The sequence below is a fragment of the Microtus ochrogaster genome, chromosome 22 (genome assembly GCF_000317375.1).
Source record: "Microtus ochrogaster isolate Prairie Vole_2 chromosome 22, MicOch1.0, whole genome shotgun sequence".
In the NCBI taxonomy this organism is placed as follows: domain Eukaryota; kingdom Metazoa; phylum Chordata; class Mammalia; order Rodentia; family Cricetidae; genus Microtus; species Microtus ochrogaster.
In genome coordinates this window covers 8378378-8390565 of record NC_022023.1, presented here as the reverse complement: position 1 = coordinate 8390565, position 12188 = coordinate 8378378, and the positions used below count along the sequence as shown (strand labels likewise).

The following is a 12188-nucleotide window of genomic DNA, read 5'->3' as shown; positions in this document are numbered from 1 at the left end:
AGAATAATAGAAATGGGTTAGATCAATATGTAAGAGCTAGCCAATAAGAGGCTAGAACTAATGGGTCAGGCAGTGATTAAAAGAATACAGTTTCCGTGTAATTATTTCGGGTATAAAGCTAGCCACGTGGGCGGCCGGCTGCCAGGGAGGGACGCAGCCCTGCCGCTCTTATTTCAACACTTATCTTAGCAAAAACCCTTGTTTGCCTTTACTTTGGGGGATATACTTTGCTTTTAGGCTATAACTCTGGTGATTTCTATAGATCAACTATGCATTTTTAGGTTACGTTAATTCTTGCAGCTGTCATTCCAACTGTGGTGGCTCAATTTGCAGCCAGACAAATTGTCTGGTCTCAGAGGAGACCAGACAGGTAGCTGCTACCTTCAGAAAACAATGGCATTCATCTCTGGGAATAAATACTTTCTATTTTTACAGTCTTTTCCACAAGCATTGTTTTCCAGTGTGTTCTGTATGGTTCGGTCCAACAACCAATTCATCTGAGGCCTGCCTGGAGGCAGCATTCGAGCTAGGCTCTTGTAACAGATGCACTGACGTCATCTCTGGCATTCTCCTGGGATCTGCTTATATGTTTCGTCATGATAAGGTTGAATTAATGCTCCATAAAAAGCAACCTTGTATCTTTTGCAAGAGTACTATTTCCAAGTACTTACTCGGACAAGGAATCTGAGCCCCTATGACCTCGTTTCAGCCCTCACTCTACAAGGTACACGTTAATGCCTAGTTTATAGTTGAGGATCTAAGGGAGCTCAAACAATTTGTGCTTGGGTTAGACGATGGATCATGGTAGAGCAGAGAGCTGTCCTGTCTGTCCGGTTTTACATCTCTGCCGTGACCTCCCTGCTCTGCCCCCATTACCTATAGTAGTTCCACCGTTCTGTAGGGTTGCCTAGAGGGGTGTTCTGGTGGATTGTGAATATGTGCCTACTTTGTTTACTGTTATTTGAAAAAAGGTATTTTACAAGACCTTTGGTGAACCATGCACTTCCCATGCTGATGTATGTGCACAGATGTGGAGATGGATTTATTAAGGATATTATAGGCATGCCACTAGGGAAGACTGTTAAACATAGTCTGTATGTTTCAACATAGAGTCAGAATTCTATAAAGGGCGATATAAAATGTCAATGGAAAGAGTAGGAAGTGTTCTTTGTTTCCTCTGTAAAAACAAAACAAAAACAAAACTCCCACATTTAAAGGTTTACCTGTAAAACTGTTCTCAGAGTTAAGAGACAATGTAAAAATGAGTCAACCTGCCATTTTTGCCAAAACCAAAACCAGAAACTCAAATGACTGCCCCCTCCACCCAAAAACCCCTTAGACCAAATGAAACTACCAACAAACAGAAAATGTACAGGTTAAAGCAATTTGTAGGATCATAAAGAATTATTGACTCAAAGTTTAATATATATATTAGAAATGGGAAATGCTCAACGATCAGCGCTGGCATTTCCCGCCATGATCCTCTGTGATCAACTGCTGCGGTCGGCTGTGCACTTGGAGCAGGGAGCTGCGTGAGGACTTGGGCCCTCTACTTACATCAGAGGCTCCAGGGACCTGGGCTTTATGAAGATGGCGATGGGATAGAGCTGGGCCACTTGTAACCGTTTAATCGCGTTTCCTGACACGTCAAGTATACAGTGCTTGCCCTGGCAGAAGGGTAAGAAAAACACCAGGTTAGAAATAGCAAGAAAAAAGGGCCAGTGTCCAGTGAAATAAACTAAAGCATGTTTTAGAGAAAGGTATGAAATGATAGGTTTTTAAAGACTGAAAAAAACCCCAAACAAACCCAAAACTCCAAAGAGCAATTCTAGGTCTGTGAGGTAGGTACTGCTGACTGCATTTTACAGGAGAGAAGACTAAGCACTAGTGTCCCCAAATTCACCGGGAGGAAGCCTGAAACCCAGCTCCGGAGCATGGGCAGAGACATGGGCGGAACTGCTGGTTGGAGCAGCCTTTCTGTCCTCTTATCCTGCATCAGTGTAAAACCTATAAGGATGGCGATCACAGGAACGCAAGCAATTCTGTGTATTTGCTCAGTTCTTATGTGATACATACACGTTGGTGGAAGACAGACACATAAGCACTGGCTTCAGTTTTATATTGTCAAATGCTGACTGTGCAGTGCTGTGTAAGCTTGTTTGTTAGCAGATCAAAAGCCCGTCCCTTTACAGTACTCCTCACTACCAGTTCAGTGGATGCTCACTCATTGCCGGGAGCTACTTCATAAAATATATCTGGAAGAGGAGTCATTTGCCACATCTCCTACCTCCTGGAGAGAAGTGGCCTCATTATTCTGAGGCTAGGAGATCTTTACGCAAGACAAAAAAGGCATTTTTATGTAGGTAGAAGCAGTCCTCAATCAAGAACACAGGGAGAGTTCATGTGTATACAAAATCAAGAGTCCATTGACCACTAGAATGCCCATGAGACATGCAAGAGGCTTCATGCCTGACCACTTAAGTAATAGGCTCCAGGTTTGCTCTCTGAAGTGCATTGGTTACACATAAGATGTTACGTGATGTTTCCTCATGCACTAGCCAGTATTTTCCCAGTTAGCACAGGCTGTGTTTACATGTTCAAAGAGGAAAACAGGCCTAGTTTTCCAGATTACTGACTAGAAAGGATCCATATAGCTTGACAGGCTCTAGTGATTTGGAAGAGAAAACTAGACACGTATTACTATGTTATCAGACATTACACTGCCTACTGTTGATATGTTAGTGAAGACATCGATATAGCTATTAATAGGGGGCAGCAGGCATTTCCATAGATGCTGACAGTGCACTGACCGAGTCAAGTATACGCTCTCTACCCTCTCCTAACCAAACACCTCTCTGTCCTTAGCCATTACTTAACATAAAAGAGAATGAATATGTAGGACTTCTCTATGTGTGAACGGCTTATCTCATTTATGTAATAACCATTCCTTTTGCTGCAGAGGGTGTGCTTCCATTCTTTATGCCTGAAAATTCTTAATTGTGGTGATTGTCTGTCTGTCTACTTACATCCATCCATCTATCCATCCATCTATCTATCTATCTATCTATCTATCTATCTATCTATCTATCTATCTATCTATCGTCAGATTTTCTTTATTCATTTGTTACAGACACCTAGGCTGATTCTGTGTCTTATATATTATATTACAGACATTGCCTCAAGCACCATAGACCTGGAAAAGTTCCTTTGTTGTGCTCATTTTCCTCTTTGGATCTGTAGCCAGCAGTGGGACAGATGGTTCAGGTAGATCTAATTTTCAAGATTTACTGTTTTTAATTGTGTGTATGCATGTATGTAGGGGTGTGTGCACATCAGTGTGGGTCACGGGTGTTGGATCCACTGGAGCTGGAGTTGCAGTTGTGAACATTTGGCGTAGTGCTGGGAACTGAACTCAGGTTCTCTGTAAGAGCCAGAAGTGCTTCTAACCATTGAGCCATCTCTCCAGGTCCTGACTTTAGTTTTGAAGTACCCTATCTTGCTCTCTCTGAAGGCTGTGCTAAGTTCACATTTCCCCAACAGAATATCAAAGTTTCTTTGACTTTCTTTCCTCCTTTTGTCATAATAGTCATTTTTACTGGGGTGCAGTTAAGTTGGCTTTGATTTGTTTTTCTCATGTATTCACCATTTTTTACATATATTTTGGTCATCTAATGTTTTCTTTTGAGAAGTGTCTGTTCATACCATTTGCCTAGTTAAAACAATTACAATCATTATTTGTTAAGTGTTTAGCATCCCTGGATGCATGTTGGAGAGCATCCCTATGTCAGATGTCTAGCCGGCAATTATTTCCTCCCATCTTGCTGGTTGTCTCCTTAGTTGATTGCTCTTTGTTGTGTACAGTTTGATGTAATCTCATCTACCAGTTTTTAAGGCCCCAGCCAATGCCTTGAAGTTCCCTTGCCATTTTCCCCTAGCAGTTAACAAATCTGTTTGTCTGTCTGTCTGTCTACTCATCTCTACTTATTTATTTACTCACCCATACTCTAAGAGGATGTTTGCATGGAATGAGATGAGGTTAAGTTTTAGAACTCTGCCGGAAGGTACTCAACTTGATCAGTATCCTGTATCGAAGAGAGCATCTTTTGCAGTATTTCTGATACCTTTTTTGAGATGCGCTTTGTCTCTCCTTAGCTGCCCCCTCCCTCCTCTCCCCCCCATATAGTGTCCTTATTTACAGCCAGGGTTGTCCTGGAACTTCCAGTATCTCTTGAAAGCTGAAGTTACAGACATGTATGACCACTCCTGGCTGTCCCTCTTATTAGGTTTTATTTTTGTTTTTCTCATTTTTAGCTTCTGTGATGCTAGACTAGCGGTCATGAATACTTCAGTGTTTCCTGGTCTTGTTAGGTGTCCATTTCTCAATTTTTAAAGGCTAACCTTGGTAGGTACAAGATTTTTTGCTTTTTTTTTAAAATCTAGTTTTGGGCTATCTCACTGTGTTCCCTTTTAAACTGTAGAATTTTTTTTTTTTTGAGGCAGGGTTTCTTTGTGTAGCATTGGCTTCCCTAGAATTAGCTCCATAGACCAGGCTAGCCTTGAACTCAGAGCTTCACCTGCCTCTGCCTCCCGAGTATGGGATTAAAGCATGTACCAACAAAGTGTGGCTTTACTTTTGGTATCTTGTGTACAGGATTCTGCGGTAAAGATCATATTTTGGTTATACTTATTTTACCGCCCTATAAGCTACCCATTCTTTTACGTCTACATAGTTTTCTTCTGTGCCCTGATAATCCCCTCCCCCTTCTGTGCTTTTTGAAATTTTGATATTTGTTCTTTAATGCCTCTCTAGATCTTTGACACTCTCGCTGTTCTTGTTTTATTTTTATTTGTTTTATTTCACTGGGCTGTTTTAAAAATCCATCTTGCTGTTCATATAACCTTTATCCATTTGATCTAATTGGCTATTGAGGCTATCAATTACAGTTTTTGTTTGAAATTTTAAGTTATTTTATGTCTATGAGTTTTTGCCTGGTTAGCGAGAGGCGTTTCCTCTGTCACTGGTGGTGTTCTTGCTATCAGTGGGCCAGGGTACCACTGGCCTCTGAGGCGACGAGATTCCAAAGCATTTTTCCTCTGACCTGTGGTACAACCCCAGGGACTACATGGGGAGAGGGGACAGCAGAACTACAGAAACACCCTCTGTGCTGGTCACTGCTGGTCCTGACAAGGTGGAGTGGTGGGTAGCGGTATGACTGCCTGAGGACAGGGCCAGGAATCACGGTGCTCTTCCCCTCTGCTGAAGTCATGGTGTTTGCCAGTGTTAGTCAGGGTTCCTCTTGAGAACAGAGTTGTCCGTGGTGATGTGACAGCTGGGGCGTTGCTGTCAGTTTTCCCCTTCAGCTCTAGTGCCTGCCCTGGAGTGAGGATGAGTGGACATAAATATATCCAGGCAAAGTTGTTTTTTTTGTTTTGTTTTGTTTTGTTCCCTATCCCTGTTTGCCGAAGGTCAATGTGAAATTTCTCAAGCACCACTCAGTGCCTGCCCTCAGTCCCAGCACTGGCATGAAGCCACACATGATGTAGCCCGTCTCCTAATAAGGACATCACTGTCTTTCTTGTCTGTGTCTCCACACCCGTCCCTTACAGTGCAGGTTATTATCCAAGAGGCTTAGGTCGCAGCCACTCTGCTGGGTTAAGCTGACGTCACAAGCCAGCCACCCCCTGATTCAGTAGAGTAAAATGAATGTGGGTTTCACCAAGGGAAAATGCAAGATTCTCTGACCCCTAGGGGAGTCCAGATCCAGACAGGAGCTCTGTTCTCTACTCTAAGTGGCTCCCGAGTCTGGCAAGTTAGATGTCTTCTGGGGAAAGATGTGAAATCCTTTTCCAAAACAAGGCTACTGTATAGATTCTAGGCTGCTTATCTAAGTGGAATTTTCCTGTAGTAGCATTGTCAGCGTCTACACCGCAAGGGTTTGCTGAGAAGCTCCTTGTAATGCTCAGAGGAGACACCTCCGCCCCTGGCTTCGGAGATGCTGTTGCCAAGATCTTTTGTTTTTTGCTTCAAGCTATTGTCTCAGGTCCGTGAATGCATGGCGCTCTCCTCTTTCTTTCTGATTGCCAGTTTTCTCTTACCTCATTCACCTTAAAATGGAACAATCTACCTGTTACTCTGGGTCTCTGTGGAGGAGGGCAGTTGCTTAATTCATCAGTATATCAACAGGGAATTAACATCAAAAGGAGGGATCACACTGAGCCAAACAGACAACTGTTTTCCTCCTATAGATTATCCACATGTCTTTATATGTAAAGTGGTTTCCTACCTATACTCTCTTTATCAAAAGCATGGAAAAGAGGTAACTATTATTGTCAGGAACAGGAAGAAGGGGATTTCAGCATTAATGTCCATTCTAAGTCAAGAAATATGCAGCAGCAACAGGCTGGACCATTCTCCCATGAATCTCCCTTCCACCTTGAGAATGTTAAGTTTTCAGAGAGAAAAACTCAGAGTAACCAGGCAACTAAGAGTAGCAAAGCTCCCTTAAAAAGTTCAGCCTTATTAACCTGGGTCGAGACAGTGAGCCAATAACAAACCAAGTCCCCATGCACCACATGCTGTGAACTGTCTGGGCTAATGGGTCTCCTCCCTTCCCTCTATCTAAAGGCAGTCAGAAAGCAATGGCATTGCTTTAAGGCAATTCTCTCCATGGATATTAGTTTGCAATCAGGAAAGAGCAAAAGAGCAATAAGCAGAAAAGTTTGCTACCAGAACCTTCTTCAGAGAGTCTCGAGAACTGGCAGACACAGGCAGACCTACCCTTTCTGCTACAAATCTCACAGACTGCACACTGGTTCCATATAAATTGTCGTTGTACTGGCCAGCTTCGATAAATTTGTGCTCTTGAATGTCCTTCTCCATTTGCTCTCGAGAAATGACAAAATGATAGTCTCTGCCGTCAACTTCGTAGTCACGCTTTGGCCTTGTAGTATCTTTGTAAAAGAAGAAACAGCGAGAGTAAGATGCATTTATAATTATGAACTTCTTCTCTGTCTGAGGAGTTTCTCCACTATTCCTTCAGCACAGATGGAGATATGTCATGTGTAATAAGATGGGCCATGGCACAGTAATGAATGCCAGTCTTACCACCCCATATAAGTAAGGATAAAACAGGACAAACCACAAGAAATAACTTCTTTCAGGTATCAGGGTGCAGCCGTGATTATAAGGGATGAGAAACCTGTGAGGGACAATCTGTATTTATCCTGCCTTTCTGCCTCGATGCTAATTCTAAATGGAGAGTCCGGAGGCCACTCAGTGTTAGAAGACACTGTGGCTGGCAGAAAATCGGGCATTGGGGCGGGAGAAAAAGCCACACATCTAGCCACATCTTAGAAGGCTCCTCTGGGCTGACTTGAGGCCTGCTTCTAAAGCAAGTTACACACAACAAGCCGGCCTGTCATTACATTATCGCTTTATAAAAATGTATAAAGGAAGATAACCGAATTCAGACTCTCAACAAGAAGGCACGGCACCTGAGTTTGAGCCTGCGCACATGCACCTCTAGCACCCAGGATTCATCGGTAGAAAGGCCATAAGTTCCAGGCCAGCCAGAACTACATAGCGAGACCCTGTCCCCACATAACCACTGCCTCAAAATACATAGCACCACAACACATAGAACAAAATAGATTATGAAGAAGTAAATCATAAAGATGGGAGAAAACGTGCCATGAGAATTAGGGAAAGATGGGCATACAGTTGTGAATATGTTTAGGTATTTAAAATTCTATATAGTAAAAGAAAAATAGTTCCAGGACTGAAAGTCAGCAAATACAACAATGTTATGTCAATGTTTTATTAAGATGACAAAAGGAAAATGATCTAGCTATACAACTTTAAATAGTAGTTGACCTACATCCAATATTGGAATCACTTTAAAAAACATTTAATCTTAAAACTGATCAAAAGTCAAGATAAATGTATCCCCAAATGTATCGATTATAGTAATTTATAACACAAAATTACATTTTATTATAACCCATAGTATCGTAAAGGAGGAGAAATCAAAAATATCTATAAACTTTTCTGTGAATATGGCTATTTTAAATTGTTCTATAACAACTTAGATTTAAAGCGATAAGAACATGAAAAATGTATTGGAGGAAGAGTGATTTTGTTTCTGGTTATTAAGTGGCATTATATACACTTCTCAATTCTTTGGCTAACTTGTTTTTTTTTTTTTAATTTTTCAAAGCCTGTACAATCAGTATGTACTTATTCCCACAGAATAGTGCTAGCCATGAAAAAAGAAAAAGGGGAGTGTGCAGGGGAGAGGGGGAGCCGGGCAAGCGCAATTATATTTAAGGTTCTGATTTCCTTCTCTCCGATGTCAGATGCTGAAAGCAAACCAGGCTTTCCTTTGCCCCTTCCCACCTAAGACATTCTTAGGAGCTGTCCCGCTTCTTTCCAGAGTCCCTTCTGGGAACCTTCTCTTGACGTCCAGCAATCTTCCCCACCCTCCTTTTGTCTGTATGATGCATACAAGTAATTCCTTCTTTTCTTATGACCCTAGAATGAATCTGTATACTGAAATGTTTGAGATATTCGAAATTATAAATCTAAAACAATAGCAGCAGCAATAACAAATGGCTCATAGAGAGGAGCTATTTGTTGGGATCAGATGGAAGAGCCTCTATCTAATAATGCAGACTGCCCAGCGGCCCCGTCTCCATGCACAGGCCATTTTTGTGTGAGAGGGAAGGCAGAGAGGTGTGGTAGTGGTGTTTGAGAAAGGTAAGACAGACTGGTTATTAATGACTGTGTTCAGAGGGACTTGGAAATCTAGTTGTCTATAATTTCAAAGTTTGAAATCTATAGTGGCCTATAGGATAGAGAACACACACACACACACTCTCTTCTGATAATACAGAATCACCTGGCTTGAGGATTGACACACTGGACTAAGTCATCCAGAGACGATTTCAAAGTGAGGTTGTGCTTCTGATCGTCCCTGGTCTATGGATAAAGATGCTATAGCGGTGGTTTAATCAACCTAGAAGATCTCACTGAAACTTATAAAATGGCATGTTGTCTCAAGTGCTCAGGGAGGTTCCAGAAGGTCTTGCTATCTTCTGGAGATGAAGGTTAGTCCTTATCAGTAGAAAACAATGTGTGGCAACCCAGATCAGAAGGGTTAGGCAGACGCCCTAAGTCGGGTGCTCAGATAACAGGTACCCGATGTTTGCCTCACACCAGAGACTCTTCATTGAGGAGCAAGATTACACTTGATCACCCACCAAGGAGCCCAATGTGGGCCCAGAGAAAAGAAAAGCGATACTTACGGGGCACGCAGGAGCCAAATTTATCAGGAAATTCAGATATCAAGTCATCATTGATTCGATCCTTCATGGGGCCCAGGATAATCACTGGCCGGGTGTAGCTGACTGAGGACAGGAAGGGAAGATGATATTGAGGGTGACTTCAAACCCCGCAGTGTGGATGCAGCCCTGCACCTCTGCAGAGGTGATTCTTCAGGGCAAACTGCCAGAAGCTAAGAAGTGCTAAGGCCTTCCTTCACTTGGGGTTAAACAGCCCACACACTATCATGCAGAAATGGCTAATGTTTAGCTCTCAGGATATTGGCTTTACTGCTTTCTGGGATTTGCTAACAGAGAATAGAACAGCTGTAGCAGCTACCAAGGAAATAGAGGCGGAACTTTGGGTCTTCTCTCAAAACCTTGATTTAGAGAGCCCCGGAGTGGGGGGAAAACCAACCAGCTTTTTGGTCATTGTTTAAAGTCATCGTTAGTAAAGTGATACCTCATGCATCTGTACTTCCTTTTCCTCAGAGAACACTATTTGCCCTCTGGTGGGGGCTTCCTGATTCCTAAGTGCTTTAGAATGTATCTGAGTCTCCGTGGTGCAACTCCCCATCTGATGCTTCAGTTTTCTTGGCCACATCTCTGTCAGCCATCATCAGCCTCTGAAATGTCTACAGAAGCTCTGACCCCTGGAGCAGTTTGCAGGGGGCCAGCCTCTGAGGTCTGCTAGGAAGTCCTTTTCAAAACTGGGCGTAGCGTCAGCTTTCCTGGGGCTGTTCTGCATCACCCCTTGGGCTCAGGTTCCTAAGTGAGTAAGCCACCATCACCCGGCTGACAGGTGCCTTCTCGGCGAGGCCAAGCCTCTCAAGGACTGTTCTGTCCCCCTGGGAGCTGTTACTGAGCCAGGGTCTGGGGCAACTGAGTATTAAGCTGAGTTTGGTGTCATCTGTCATAGCTTGGGAATCAGGAAGTTGGGCTTGCCTGGAAACTTACTTTCCTGCCTTGTGACAGGTTCATAGGAGAGAATGAGATCTTCTTGTCCTCCTGAGAAAAAAGAAAGAAAAAAAAAAAAGGAAAATTACAGTTGTCAAACAACCAGCCACACTCGATAGCTACAGTTTCTGCTCTGAAACACAATAAACCTACAGTTGAGGGTTAATTTTCCTTACGCTCGCTCCTTGAACCATTCAACAATCCTTCATCTTCATAAAGCTCTAGTGTCTGCTTATCACAGTTGTTGGGAGTCTGTCGATGGTTAGTTAAATTAGATTCAGACTGAGGACATCGGGGTTATGGTTGTGGGGCAGAGCACATGTTTAGCATGTGGGAATCCCTGATTTCAATCCCTGGTCCTCACTCCGAGTTGAGAGGTATGCCCTAGGCTATCGGTTATGATGGATGCTAACTCTTGCTGTGAAGCTTCAGAATGAGAACTAAGAGGAGCAACGTTGTAAAGATGCCAGTATCACCAGCAGCGTTTGCTGCATGGCCTCTGTTTCTGGGTGGGCCATGAAGCCACGGTCTACTGTGGAGCCTAAGTTCAGTGTTGGCAATCAGCTTTAGATGGTTTATATGCTGGACCAAATGAGTGGTCTTTGGGTGGTCTCGGGTCAGCCGCAGATCCCAAAGGGTCTGCTCCTATATCTGCATTGGGTTTAGTGTGGTTCAGCCTTTGGTATGAGACTAGGTTAGGGCTGTTGAAAACAGATCAGTGTCTGCTAGAGGGGACATTTGAGGAGGAATGGGGAATGGTCTTTTCCAAGGCCAAAAGACAGCAAACCTCATTGCTCTATACTATACTATACTATACTATACTATACTATACTATACTATACTATACTATACTATACTATACGGACTATGGACTGTCCATCCCAAACAGACTTAGTATGCAATACCAGTTTCTCTTTCATAGCTCCAGTCAGGGCAAAGCGAGCTCTTTCCATCAAAGGTGGTAACTACACAATAGTTTGAACAACTGCCCTTGATTCTGGAAGTTCTTTGATGTTTGTAATTGCAGGGCATAGCGGCCTTCAGTGGAGCCTTGGTAGTGGTACAGGGCAAAGATGTGCTTTTCATACATTTTTAAGGGTGAGCAATGGCTGCTGACTGAAGTCATGCCTGCCATCTACCGCCAAGGGGACTTGCTGTTGGTCCTGGCACTGCGAGGCCATACTGTATCCTGAAGGCACAATGAGACTTGGTATCTCTCCTCAATGGCGCCTGTCCAGAGCTGTCCTGGAAGTGCTCAGGCGGCATCCACACGTGTCAGAAGGGGAGTGGTGTGGGTGATGCAGAATTTTATATATGGGGTGGGGGGGAGAATGATTCTGTGTGGATAAAGTAAACTACACAAAGCCAATGTTTTAGATAGAAAACAAGTGACTGCTGCTAGGGCTCAGACATCTGGTCTGAAGACGCCAGGAGAAAGGTCGGTGCCACTCAGGCGACTGTGGAGGGAGAGTTTGCGGGACAGTCGCATGGCTCACTGGTGCCGGCAATGCTAGACTCTGACTTCATAGGGAAGGCTTGGTAAAATAATATGAAAGGAGAATCCTGATAGCCAGGCAAAGCTTCCGGTGTCAGGGGACGAACGTCAGAGGCTTCCCGCTATACCAGTCATTCCATGAAGATAAACGTGCAGCTCCATCCGCCACTGTGACTTGGGGTTGTAAGAGGTCGGAGGACTCTGGGCGAGATTGGCATTGGGGAAAAAGGTCCCACTCAGCGTGACTGTGAGTGGGAGCGTTTCACGTTGGGAAATGCAGTTTCCTCTGATGCTTCTATTTGAATCTCTTCCGGTCGTCTTGCAGGTCACCCCAGTGGGATCTTCTGAATGCAGATCTTGAGTAAGACATCTGGTGTCGGTCTGCATCATTTGTGCTTCTGAAAAACCAGCACAAGCC

At 43.6% G+C, this 12188-nt stretch overlaps 1 protein-coding gene across 14 annotated transcripts in view; it reads right to left on the bottom strand.

The window, feature by feature from the left end:
* The window catches only part of Dlg2 (discs large MAGUK scaffold protein 2), a 1686730-nt gene that overhangs the window by 12203 nt on the left and 1662339 nt on the right, over positions 1 to 12188 (bottom strand). For all 14 annotated transcript variants that reach the window (XM_026784310.1, XM_026784311.1, XM_026784312.1 and 11 more), the window contains 4 exons: positions 10276 to 10326; positions 9304 to 9405; positions 6779 to 6951; positions 1558 to 1667 (listed from right to left, as the gene is read on the bottom strand). In XM_026784310.1, the coding sequence (XP_026640111.1) occupies positions 1558 to 1667; positions 6779 to 6951; positions 9304 to 9405; positions 10276 to 10326 (436 nt within the window). The remainder of the gene's footprint in view (positions 1 to 1557; positions 1668 to 6778; positions 6952 to 9303; positions 9406 to 10275; positions 10327 to 12188) is intronic.